Source organism: Macadamia integrifolia, unplaced genomic scaffold, assembly GCF_013358625.1.
Source record: "Macadamia integrifolia cultivar HAES 741 unplaced genomic scaffold, SCU_Mint_v3 scaffold1700, whole genome shotgun sequence".
Taxonomy (NCBI): domain Eukaryota; kingdom Viridiplantae; phylum Streptophyta; class Magnoliopsida; order Proteales; family Proteaceae; genus Macadamia; species Macadamia integrifolia.
Window position 1 is genome coordinate 75,435 of NW_024868317.1, and position 14,126 is coordinate 89,560.

Sequence of the window (14,126 nt, forward strand, 5' to 3'; positions counted from 1 at the left end):
TCATCTCGGGGTCACCTGTTCGGAGCTGGCCTGGGCAGTTGAGCTAAGCCAGTGCAGGGCATAGGAAGTACCAATCCAAATTGGCGTATGAAGTCCTGCACCAGAATGTTGGTTGCCAAAACCTGTAGCTACAGGCTCTACATCTGTTCTTTCATATTTGGGTGAGTCACTCGGGATGATGAGCCTTGGCGAGACTACTAAGGGTTTTGCTCACGCTGACCTCCCTCTCCTGGGGTGACACCTACGTCAGGCTAGGCTTGCGGGGGTCATTGTGGAGGGTCCTCCATAGGGACATTCTCCTGATCTACAATTGGAGGTGGGTGAGGATGTTCAAGTGGTAAATCGCGAGAAGACCTTACTCGCGTTGTAGTGGAGGAAACGACCTTCTCACTTCTTAGTTGCATTGGTTCAAGGTAGCTTTTTGTAGCAGTTTCCTACGGATGGTGCCAATCTGATGTGATAAAAATTAAACAGTCGATCTTTCTTACAGCTCCTGATGCTCCAGTAGATCTGCACAGAAGAGAAGACAGGGGAGAGCCAGGATGACCCGACGGGTGTCTCTCCGATGCCTAAGTCAGATCTTTCCACAGAAGATACTCAAGAGAGTTTTCAGTCAAAAGAAGTGATCGATCCTCTTGTGGGGGAGCTTACCTTGGTATTTATGTATTGTTCATAGAGGGAGGAAAGGAGACGTTCTTGGAGAGTCCTGTTAGACGTAGAGTCCTTGAGAGGAATAGCTCTCCGATGCTAGGAATATTCTAAATCCTAGGACATACTTCAAGAATATTCCCCTCTTATCTCCGATACTCTCTTAAGTTTTAGTATTTTAAAAACTATCTTCTAGATTCCATTGCATTGACTGCCACTACAGGTTGGGCAGCAGCCAAATTTTATCCAGAAGAATAAGAGGGCGATTGAAAATTTACATGCTTAGCCCAATTCGATCTGAACTTTCCATAAAATTTACCAGAAAAGATAGACTCCCCATAAAATACGATGATCGGGCGAAGCGGTCAAATGTGAGAATTTCAAAACTAGAGAGCAGCGAAGGAAGGGAGGAGACCACCAGACCGAAGAGGGCGGCCGCGGTGTCATAAGTCTTTAACGCCAGACTTGTTGCAGCCTTCCACCGGGCACACACCAGGGATGAAACCACCATTGGTTTTAGCTGTACAATTGGGTAATTAGGTAGGGATTATAGGAGTTGGAAGGAAGGAAAAGGCGCAATGCAAGGGGAACGAGTGAAGAGAATGAATGGATGGTGGAGCAGTTTTCGGGTTCTCATTAAAAGAACAAAAAAGTATAAAAGGGAAAATAATGGTGGTTCCCAGGACAGTGAGAGACGGCAATTAGAGCTCATCACGTCCAAAGTATCGCTCCTCACAATTTGCGAAAGTACTGTCCAAATTAATATGGCCTCTCCATAAATATTTTCTTTCGGTCGTTCCCTTTTCTTTTATTATAAAAGAAAAGGTGGTGGCCGATTAATTCTCCATTTAATCCAAGCACGTAGGAGCAACGTATTGAGAGAGAGAGGGAGATGGCGCACGTAGCGAGATTGGTGGGTGCGTTGTTGATATGCTGCCTATGGGCAGTTCAGGCCGAGGATCCCTACTTCTTCTTCACATGGAACGTGACCTACGGCACCATCTCTCCTCTTGGCGTACCGCAACAGGTCATTATGATCAACAATCAGTTCCCTGGTCCCAACATCAATTCCACGTCCAACAACAACATCGTAGTCAATGTCTTCAACAACCTGGATGAGCCATTACTCTTTACATGGTATGCATGCATGCACATGCATTATGACTACAATATGGTGATGATTTTTAGGAGTGACCATATGGATAGAGATCAACCGATCAATTTCTTTAATAATAATAATAATAATAATATTATTATTGTTGTCATTTTTTAAACGCACAGGAATGGTGTCCAACATAGGAAGAACTCTTGGCAAGATGGAATGCCCGGCACGAACTGCCCCATCCTGCCGGGGACCAATTTCACTTACCACTTCCAGGTGAAGGACCAGATCGGTAGCTACTTCTACTACCCAAGCACCGGCATGCACAGGGCCTCCGGTGGCTTTGGAGGCCTTCGCGTCAACAGTCGTTTGCTCATACCTGTCCCTTACCTTGATCCAGAGGATGACTACACCATCTTGATCAACGATTGGTATACCAAGAGCCACACTACCCTCAGGAAGGCGCTAGACAGTGGTCGTTCCATTGGCAAGCCCAATGGCGTCCTCATCAATGGCAAGAACAAGGCCGACAACGAGGCCCCCCTCTTCACCATGGAGCCGGACAAGATCTACAAATACAGGATCTGCAACGTTGGGTTAAAGACCTCCCTCAACTTCAGGATCCAAGGTCACCCCATGAAGCTGGTTGAGCTAGAGGGCTCCCACACGGTACAGAACGTTTACGAGTCTCTGGACGTGCATGTTGGGCAGTGCTATTCAGTGCTTGTGAAGGCCGACCAGGAGCCTAAGGACTACGTGATGGTGGCTTCCACTCGCTTCACCAAGTACATGCTCACCGCCACAGGCCTCATCCGCTACACCAACAGCAAAGGCCCAGCCTCTCCCGAGCTCCCCGAGGCACCAGTTGGCTGGGCATGGTCCTTGAATCAGTTCCGCTCCTTCCGTTGGAACCTCACCGCTAGTGCTGCTCGTCCCAACCCACAGGGCTCCTACCACTATGGTAGAATCAACATCACCCGCACCATCAAGCTTGCCAACACTGTTGCCATGGTCGACGGCAAGCTCCGTTACGCCATCAATGGCATCTCCCACATTGACCCAGCCACCCCACCCAAGCTCGCGGAGTACTACACCGTCCCTGACAAAGTCTTCGAGTACAACCTTGTCAAGGATGAGCCTGCCGCGGTGGACGAGCCAACCAAGGTCACCCTCGCACCTAGCATCGTCAACGCCACCTTCCGCGACTACATCGAGATTATCCTCGAGAACCACGAGAGGGGCATCCAGACGTGGCACTTAGATGGTTACTCCTTTTTTGCCGTAGCCGTCGAGGCCGGCAAGTGGACCCCAGAGAAGAGGAAGAACTACAATTTGCTTGATGCCGTTAGCCGCAACACCATCCAAGTCTATCCCTACTCCTGGGCTGCTATCATGCTCACCTTCGACAACGCAGGCCTCTGGAACCTCAGGTCCACCATGGCAGAGAGGTTCTACCTTGGACAACAACTCTACATTAGTGTCCTCTCCCCAGCCCGCTCCCTCCGGGACGAATACAATCTCCCTGACAACTCCTTGCTTTGCGGCATTGTTAAGGACATGGCCAAGCCTCCTCCTTACTCCTCCGGCGCCTAATTCTTCTTCTGTTATCCACCTACCTGAGACACATTTCTTGTTCTGTATTGACTCCTTGAACACAACCCTCCTTCCGAGACTCTGAGACTGTACAGGAGAGAGAATAAGGAATGGGATATATAAGTCTTCACATAAAGTATCCATTATATATACAAAGATTTTTTGATTTTTTATTTTTGATTTTTTAGGAATGAAAATTTATTGAAAAAAAAAAAGAACACAACAATACAATAACCTCAACGGCTATCCAAAGGCGAAGATCACAACAATGAAAATCAAGGAAAGAGAGACAAAACAACCATTAAGAAGGATGCAACTAAAGCTAGGGGAGGGAAAAAACAATGAACCAAGGGGGAACATCAAAACTAGGGAGAGGAAGAAACAAAATGAAGATCCCAAGCTAAGACCAATGCCTATTTCTAGCAAAATCAGGACTAACCATACACTTATGAAGGATTTTGTTTCTAATCTCAATAGTAATATCAGTCCAAATCTGCTCAATTTTTCATGAGGATAAAGCCCTTCTCCTTTTATTTCTTACCCACCAAATATGGTGAATCATTGCATTAAAAACCAATTACCAAGCATATCACAAAGACTTGCCATTAAAAGATTTTGAAATCCATTTCCTTTCTCTGTCAAAAAGAAGGATAACTCTAGGAACATGCCAAAAAAAATTGAACCTTTTCCCAATTTGTGTGTGTCATCTTGCGCAGGGGCCATGCTGATTTTTTCTATAACGTTTCAATTTTATCAAATATCTCCGAAGAGAATATATTAGTATATGTTGTATTTTTTTTAATTTAATCTTAAAAAAAAAAAATCTATATCGTGAGAGGGGCTAATTGGGATTGTCTGAGCAATTAACGCGATCATTGACCTCTTGCAAATTGATTCAGAGTAGCTTTTCCATTATGGCTCCTTCCGTTTCCATATAAAAAGGCATAAAGAAAAATTTTCCTATAAAATAATATGTCCTGCTAGGAATTTGGTTCATTCGATTGCCAAGTTGTCCTGTGGTAAAGTGGTTTCGTTCTCCTCTACTATTCCAAGGCATTCATACACAATCTGAAGAGCTACGACCAATTATCTTCCTACTTAAGACTTTCTTATGCATACAAATATTCTTTCCTAAATTGTTGACTATGTTGGAATTCCTTTGAAATCCTCGAATACTTTTTTTTCGAATGTACTTTTTCGGAGTCAATTTGGGGAATCATTATTCGAAAGCTTTGGATGAGTCCTAGAATTATTCTTCCATTTGAAAGAAAATGAAAATGGATTTTAAATGCTTTTAATGGTAAAACTCTTTGTGATCATCTTGGCAAGTTGGCTTTTAGTGCAACATTATATCGTATTTGGTTGGAAATGAACAAAACAAGATGGACTATCAATTCACATACTCTGGAGCAGATTTGGGATGCTATTACTTTTGATGTGAGGAAGAAATTCTTCACAATTATGCCATTTGCCCAAATACAAATAAAAATTGGTTCATGGCATCTTCTTGGGACCTACCTCTCTTCTATCCTCCGCTTTAGTTTTGTTGTATCTTCCTTCCTTTTCGTCTATTCCCCTCCCAATTTTTCTTGTATCATTCTCTTTATTTTGGTTTGTTTCTTCCCCCCTTCCTTTTTGATTTGTCCCCTCTCTTAGGGGTTGTGGCCTTTAGGGCTTAGTAGGACTCTCTCTCTCTCTCTCTCTCTCTCTCTCTCTCTCTCTCTCTCTCTCATCTCTCTCTCTCTCTCTCTCTCTCTCTCTCTCTCTCTCTATTCTAGCCAATTTGCTTGTCTGTTGTATTTGTTTCTATTTCTGTTTTATAATATTTTTTTATTCACCATCCCTTCCAAAAAAAAAAAGAAAAGAAAGATTTACACAAAAGAAAAATTTTCATGTAAAATATCATTTTTCATAGAAAACTTTACAAAGAACCAAAAATGACCTATATTGAAAATATATGCCATTATTAATAACTGGGGTTTGTGTAGAGGCTAGGTTGTGCATTCCGTCACACGAGTGTGAGGATTATTCTTCTGGTTAGAGCCCTCTATATGTACCAATTTTAACCTTTAATTCATGTCATTCTCCATATCCAATCAAGTAATCAACAAATTAAAGTCAGAGTTGTAGCCAAGATCTTATTAGCTAATATACTTAGGACTTTCTTGAATCGTTTTATTTCCCCCTTTCAAACTGTTTTCATAAAAGATGGGCAGGTTCTTATAACATTGTAGGTGCTCAGGAGATTTTTCCATTTTTTAAAATGTTATAAAGGGAAGAGAGGATGGGCTACTTTTAAATTAGATATGTCTAAGACTTATGTAGAGTAGAGTGGGGTCATCTAAGGCTATTTTAGGGTTTAGCCAAAATTGGTGTAATTTAATTAGTTATATTTGTTATTTATTTCATACTCCATAAAGCTTGAGGGACCTAGTTTTTTTTTTTCTTCTTCTTCTTTTTTTGAGCCCTCACGGGAATCGTCAAGGATACCCCTTTGAGTCTGTTTTTCTTTTGCATGGCTATGGAAAGGCTCTCTTATATTCCTTAGGTGTACAAGGATTTAACCATGCATAAAGGTAAAAGTAGGTTGGCAAAGTTTGAAAATAACTCCTTTACGTTTTTTTGCCAATGATACTTTCATTTTTAGGGCAAATGGGAAAGATGTTTCGACACGTCATACAATTTTAAATTTATTTGAAGATAGTTTATGATAATAAATCAATTTTTCTAAAAGTAGGGTGGTCTCACATCCTATAGTTTAAGTATTAATGTTAATTTAGATCACTCTTCCCATCTTTGTTGCTCTATTTCTCTTTTAGGAGTAATGTTCAGGATTGGAAATGGTTGTTACTCAGAGTTGTAAAGAACCTTGGAGGTTGAAAAAAAAAAATTCTTTCTCAAATTGGGAGGACTGCCGTTGTGTTAAATTTAACACCAACTTGTTGGATGTTTTGCTTTTTACTCTTCTAAGCTTGACTCTTTTAAGTGCAATTTTTTTTTTTTTTTGGGTACCTAAGATGTATGAGGTTCTGGGGTTCAAACCTGTGGCCGATCACAAAAAAAACTCATCTCCTCAAGTTTGGATGGAAAATGCTTGCTTAGCCTGAGCTTCTTTGGATTCAACTTCTAAAATGGAAAATATTTCCTACATCAGAGTCTGATCCACCCTTCCACTTTATCTGGAAAGGTATCACCTATCTAGAATAGTATTTCTAAAATGCCTCCTTTATTTCAATAATTGGTTTGTAGGCAGGTAGGTATTGGTTCATCTAATTCTATATGGATTGATCCATGAATTCGTTTTCTTAGGAACTGGAGAATCCCAGTCTAATCCTGTTAATCCTATGCATTCTATGGTAAGTTCGTATGTTGCTAATGGTAGGTGGAATGTGAATCTTATTTATTCTTTGTTTCCAATTGAAGGTCAATCTAGACTTTTATGTGGGCTTAATTGACACTGATTGATCCATTAGGTCCAAACAGTTGTAACCCCACTCTGATTAGGAAACTCCTAACCCAATCTATTGTGGGAGTGAAATAAGGCTTTAGGGATTCTATTATAAATAGAAGTTAATGGTCCCTATAGCCGTCACTTTTAACACCTTCAAGGTTTGGAAGCACAGAGTCCCCTCACAGGAGTAGTGCTTATGTGAGAAAATTCCAAGGGTAAAATGCTACTGAAGATTTTAGCGAATGGATCTTCATTGTGTAGTTCTTCATTGTCATCTTCATGGGACCAATCTTCAAGCACGTGGGACAGATGTTCGTGATTAATACTCATGGCGCTTCTCAACCTACACATAGATACTCCTCTACTCATATTTATGATTTATGTAATGCGGGTGTCCCATTCATTATCATAGATATGATCAATCTACATGTTTGTGTGTTCTAAGATCCGTGAGGGGATGATCATTCGTATTAATATCCCCAACAAGTGGTACTAAAGCCACCCTTCTGGAACTTAGAACCCGTAGAAACTAAAAAATCAATTTTTTTGGGAGGGGTTCTGTTGGAAAACGACCGTTTTGGAATTTTCTACCGTTAAAACAAAAATATTTGTACATAGAAGTTTAGGGTTCCACGCCACGGTTGCGACGATAGGTGGACCACCATGGATTATTTAGACACTCCCTCTCTCTCTGTTAGAGTCCAGAGAGTGATATCACTCTCTTGACTTAGTGTGACGGGTCATCGTTGGGTCAACTCGGTTAGGGTTCTCGAGTTGGATTTGACCTGACTCGGTTGATTAGCTATTGCGTTGGTTTGATCGGGTTGACCCATTGACCTAGTCCTGTTGACTAATCTAGGCAAAGGGGTGACCAATTCAGACAAAGTTTTGACTACTGACTTTTGACTATTGACTTTTGACCCATTTAGGTCAACCCATGACACACTCTACTGAACCAATTTGGTTCATTCAATTTGGATTGGTCAACCTGATTTGGTCCAGTCCAATTTGATTTGGTTAAAAAAAGAAAAACTATTTTTGGATGCGGTTTTTTGCAATGGATTTTTTTACTATACTCTTTAATTTGATATACAATATGACTATGTTTGGTGATCATAGAGACCTGATTTGGAGAGATTTTGCATATGTGGACACTTTTGACCTATTCTGTTAAACCATTGTTAAATCAGTGAATTTGAACAAAACCTTAGTGTATCATGACTTGCATACTAGTATTAAATTGTAGCTGAGGTCTGCTTTAAGACCCTAATTATTTGTAACTGTTTTGATTGACTGTGCTTGTATACTGTGTAATGAATCTAATCCAAAAATTTAAGCTGTCAAGTATGATTTCAAGCTATTACATTGGAATGGATAGAACCCGCCAAAGTGATAAAATCCAAGGTTACTACAATAGGTTTGCAACTCAAAGGTTTTATTTTTTTTTTCAAAGACAAAGAAAATGGTTGGCAGAAAATTAGGTAATGTTCGCCCAAAGGCGACATTATCAAAGATAAGCATAAATGCCAGCGTACTATAGGCAAACCTTAACCTAGAAGTTAAGCAACCTTAACTTTGAAAGTTGAAGAGCTCTTGGAGTCATTGCAGTTTCTTAATGGACTAGTGCATTCCAGGCCCAAATGTTAGGAATGTAGTTGCGATTGACACTCTGGTTATGTTTAATGGTTAGTGATGTAATATTCCTTTTGATTTCATTGATATTACATGCTCAAAATGTATACATGCCTAAGTTGTCTGTTGAATCGATTATATTTATTTATGTTGAATAACCATTAAACTATATATATGTCTTTAAAAGTGGCTTGAGGATATGGAGGTCTACATGTGCCTCAATGACCTAGATTTTTGTACTAGGAAAACCAAATCAAAAGTTTAGTATTATGCTTTTAAAGCAAAGAGTTTTGACCTAAAAGATAATGGACAATTGATCAATGGCAATAGGGTGGATGATTGTTACATGACTATAACCATAAATTATAGGTTTATTTCATGTGTTATTTTTGTAACACGATTTGATCAATTGGGATTGGTTGGGTTGGATTAGTATCGGTTTTGATCAATTTAATGTCGGATTATCAAACACTGCCATTGATTTTGAAAACCTGTTTATGAACATTAATTGATAAAAACGTGTGTGTGTGTGTGTTTTTTTTTTGGTTTTGGTCCTATGTGAACAATTTTTGGCATATTTCACATATAAACTAATTTGTTTTCTAATAAATGGATTGATTTATGACTGGTCGAATCAAATGGGAGGATAGAGCTATGGACCTTAAATTGTCACACCCCGTTCACACAGAATCGGACCGGTGACCGAGTTAACTCATGTTAACCCAAAACCTGTCAGGATTATTTGATATAATAACCACAGCACAACATACACACACACACACTAAATAAAGTAAATTCTGTAATTTAGTGGAAGTTTTACATGTACATACCTGTAAATACCCCAATACTTTTGATACCCAAATTGTATTACATAATACATTTACATGTGGGGCCATAGGCGTGATATATACACAAGAAACACAATTTAAACATTCAGAGTACAAAAGGGGTAACATCACAAAATAATCAAAAGAACCCTGGGTTGGTATCAGTGTTACGGTCCCGTAACACAACTCTCGGACGGGCACTTAGCCCCGCATCCAAGATCTTCAGGGACCCACCAGTCCTCAGCTAGAAACTCTACAGTGGGTCCTGACTCTAGCTCTTCAACCGGATAACCTGCAAGATCATCTAAAAGTGGTGTAAACATGGGATGAGCTCACTAGTCCCGTAAGTGAAAAGAAAGACCAAGCAATCATTCGCAATACTAATGCACCTATATGTATGCAAGGTTATTTTTATTAGCTTAAACCACCTAAACATCACATTTAAGCCATAGGTCATGTGCTAGTCGCAATCATAGTGCGCGTATGCCCTAGGTACGAGCTGCGAACCCCATTCTACGATACGCCCTGAAAAAGGCTAGCCGTGGGAACGAGAAAAGTAAAATGGGCCTTAACCTGCATTAAAGTAAAATGGGCCTTACCCTGCATCAAAGTAAAATGGATCTTGCCCTGCATTAAATTAAAAGCAGTGCGATTGGCCCTCTTGTTATATCACCAAAGTTGTCGACCGTCCTAGTGATTGACTGGGCGTACTTCTAACTGCCACCGTTGGTACACAACCTCAGGCTTCCCCTCAGTGATATACCCAACACCTAAACCCCTGTTAGAAAGGGCCGTAGCACAAGGATATGTCATTCCTAATCGCATACTTCTATATGAGATAGTACGACTGCATAGTACCACCACGTCCTATTCCACGAGCCACCAATGCATTCATTTTCAAGCCGACTACGATATCTAGTCTAGCAATGCATCATAGTCAATAATTTAAAGTCATCCATGTTATAACTCAAAGCAAGAATAAGCATTTAACAATTAAAGATATTAGCATATCAAGTCATAAACGAATTTCATAATGCACACATCAATGCATTCAAATGACATTCGTGAATGACTAGTTTACATACACTAATAAAATAATGACATGGCTAGTCTACAAAAATAATAGAATAATTCAAAAACACTCCAAAAATAAAGTCAATGTCCTCTTTCCACTTACCTAATTGTGTACAATGATCACCCTTGATACGAGGAAGATCCGACGTGCGATGACACGAGTTTCTAGTGAAACCTATCATAAAAGAGGTTGAGTTTAGTATATCTCCACTTTAGGTTTACTACCAACAGAGTACGGTGATTTCCACACATTTAAAATCACCATAAGAGGTTGCCTGACATATTTGCGGCCAATCGGAGCCCTAAGAGTTGGATTGGTATGTCAACTGACAGGCGAGGTACCCATCAATCCTTGCCTATCGCTCGACTCAGGGACCCTATAAGGATCGACGGGCCAGGAGCGATGGACCAGGTGCCCACCGGTCCTAACTCACTGCTCGGCCTAGGAGCGATAGGCCAAGAGCGACAGGCCAGGTGCCCACCCGTCGAGCCAGCAACCCATCTTGGACAGACAGGCTCTGGATTGGTGGGTCTGACCATTTCCAGGCACCCACCCCTCAGAACCGAGATTTTTTTGTTCACTCTCATTCTCGATCCCACCTTGGGAAAACCACCACGAGTCGATTCGATCGTATTTTTTACAAATCCAAGGTTCTATATCATGATTCCAACATAGATCTAGGATCGATTCAAAGTTTCAAGCTTGGGTTTTACCTCTTTGCTCAAGAACACCTCAAAAACCTTAAATCTTCTCTCTAGCTCAAGAGATCAACAAATGTTTCTTAAATCTTGCAATTTCTTCCTCTAAAACCTTCATAAACAATATGTAGGTCATTTATTAAACCTTAGATTCACATTCTCAAGAGGGATTAACAAGATCTAAAGGATTCCTATCCAAATCATAGGATTTCACTTAGGGTTTCATGAGGCTTTAAGAAATATAGCCTTTACGCACTTCAAATCGTAGAGCCCAAGGTGAGGATCAATTTTTCGATGTCAGATTCAAAAGATCTAAACCCAACAATGCACAACAAGCATCTTCTTCCCCTTTTTCTTCCTTCTTCTTCCCTTTTCTTTCTTCCTTTCTCTCTTTCTTTTCTCTCTCTTCTTTACTTTCCTCACCCCCCGTGTAAGATAATAAATGAGGGAAAAGGAAAGTAATAAATGTTATTTATACCTAGGTTAAAATATCAAAAAACCAGATTGGTATGTCACATTGGTGGGTCCGACTCACCCATGACCACCCACCAATCGGCCAAAACTTAGTCGAATTATTAGGATTTTGATGGGGCTCAGCCTCGACATGTATTTTACCCTCGATAATTGATTAACACGCACTTGACATAAATTACATATATGTACCTTTATTGTGCGTATATGGCCCAGTGATACGTGCAAGTTCATGGCATGGGCACACAGACTTTGTTAGGAACCGACTCCAACTCGTCTGGCCAACATGAATTTAGAGTCATCATTGTCATCATGTTTCATAAGGTACCCAACTCGGCTCGCTCTGGTTTAGGTCCTGCAAGACCAAACCGAACCTATCAAGTAATTAGACTGGGTTTAGAAAGTAGCGTATCACATAAGTTGTTTTATGTGGTTGACTAGAGGAAGGATAAATTTAATATACTAGGTTGCTAGTGGGAGGATGTTGCTAGTGGAGGATAAATTCAGTGTATTGGGTTGCTTTTAATGCAAAATGACTATTTTGGAACCCATTTTTAGATGTTATAGAACTATTTTAAGTTTTTGTATTGGTTTACCATTACCAAGATATTGAAAAATTATTTGACTGAAATGTGTAGGAAATTCATATTCATATCATTCTATGCTTGCATACCATGCTTGAAACACACTAAGATGAATAGATATGTTAGAATTAAACTGGTTGTGAGCTTTCGCACATGCTATGCTGCGCAATACATTTCTAAGAAGCTCTGAAAGGGTTAGGTGGAATTCACAAAAGTGGCACATTCTATTTTTTATAGTTTTTCCAAGCATGATAAAGTTAGTGACATTTGCTCAAAGGTGATGTCACCCAAGTTAAAGAAAACACATATATGAAAATGACAGAAATATATAGGCTTCTAAGCCTAAAGGTGACAAAATTATTCGTATTTTCACAATAAGTTTGAACTTGTAAGAGGACCAGTGCATTCTTAATCCAAAAGATAGGAATGTAGTTACGATTGTGATTCTTATATAGTTTATAGCCCTATTATTTTGTGTGTTCGTGTTATACCTGAGATTTGTATAGGGTTACTTGATTTGGTTTTAGCTTTCAGGGAATCCAAACCGGTTGTTCTTGCTAATCAAAGCACAGTTGAAGGAAAATATGAACAATTTTGTTGCCCTATTAAATTCTATAATGATTTTAGAGTTATTTTGGAATAATTTTTTACCCTAAATTTTGTTCTTTGAATTGTTTATGTACAATTTTATGCTTTATTTATTTGTGTTGTCCTTGGATGTGTAAGAAACACATTAAAGTGTATACCTCTGTATATATATATATATATATATACATCTCCAATGAGGAAAACATGATAGGAATGGATGGAACCATCAAAGTAATACATTTAGTTCAATTGTGTACTTTCCAAGATAAAGAAGACATTTACCCTAAGGTGATATCATCAAAGTTTATGGATACAACTAATGAGAGTACTCAAGAGACATTTTTTTTTTACATTGATGTTATTGAGATTTTTTATATGCTTGGTAAATGGGAGCTTTGCAATCTCATTTAATCAAAAATATCATGGTTGCAATAGTTAAAGTTTAAAGGCGGTAAAAGCCAAAGTTTAAAGGCAGTAAAAGCTAAAGTTTAAGTGCAGTGCTTGCCATTGTTTATTGGCCATTCGTAGCCGAATTAATTGGCAGTAAGTCAAGGTAATTGACCGTAATAATTAGTCAAAGTTCACGGTAATGGGCGGTATTCAACCAAAAGTTCATGGTAATAGGCATATTTATCCAAGTTAATGGTAGAGGACGGTATTTAGCCAAAAATAATGATAAATGATGGTATTTATCCAAAGTTAGAAGTATCTGATTTATGGCAGTATTTAGCCTAAACCTAAGAAAGTGGAGATTTACCACGGGAAATTTGTCAAAGTTTGTGATTTATGATAGTACTTAGCCTAAATCTATGGAAGTAGTGGTTAACCATAGACAGTATGCCAAAGTAAGATATTAATTCAAAAAAATGGTAATTTACCTAGGTATTGATTATATCAAAGGTCTACCTAAGGATGTGAATTTGAAACCGAAACTGTTTACCAAAATCAAACCGAGCCGTTTACACCGAAATCGCAAAACTATTTAGTAAATGTTTTGGTTATGGTTTCAAGTTTTTAGCTAAATGGATTGAAATCGAACCGAGCCGTTTAACCTGTGGTTTCAAACCGAATTGAAACCGTGAAAATTGAACCATTTAAACTGTCAAAACCAATCCGATTAACCCATTTAAAAATTAAATAATGTGGTTGCAAAATATCATTAGTATCTCATTTGATTTAAAGATTGTGTGTTGCAAGCCTGCAAGTAATTCTAGAGGTAGCTTGCTTATTGTTTGGAATGCCGATTGAATTAATCCAACGCACTAAGTGGAATGTATACTGATAAAAATACAATTTTTACTTATACCATGGCATATTAAATATATATTTTCTAATATTATAACACATTATTTGGGAGGGGGAAGAAGAAAATCCCTGCTGTAAGCATTACTTATTGACTTGTTAGATGCGTTAGAGACTATTTTCTATCAAAATATTTTCTTTTGCTTAGTTGTTTG

At 39.1% G+C, this 14,126-nt stretch overlaps 1 protein-coding gene and 1 non-coding gene across 2 annotated transcripts; one reads left to right on the top strand and one right to left on the bottom strand.

Moving 5' to 3' along the window:
* Positions 1-1,333: 1,333 nt before the first annotated feature.
* On the top strand, positions 1,334-3,521 carry LOC122064650 (L-ascorbate oxidase homolog). Its single transcript, XM_042628407.1, has 2 exons — positions 1,334-1,785; positions 1,930-3,521. The coding sequence occupies exons 1-2, from the start codon at positions 1,541-1,543 to the stop codon at positions 3,341-3,343; spliced, it is 1,659 nt and encodes a 552-aa protein (XP_042484341.1). The 5' UTR covers positions 1,334-1,540; the 3' UTR covers positions 3,344-3,521.
* Positions 3,522-4,014: 493 nt separating this feature from the next.
* LOC122064651 lies at positions 4,015-4,116 on the bottom strand. Its single transcript, XR_006135782.1, has one exon. It is a non-coding gene; the product is annotated as a U6 spliceosomal RNA (small nuclear RNA).
* Between the last annotated feature and the right edge of the window lie 10,010 nt (positions 4,117-14,126).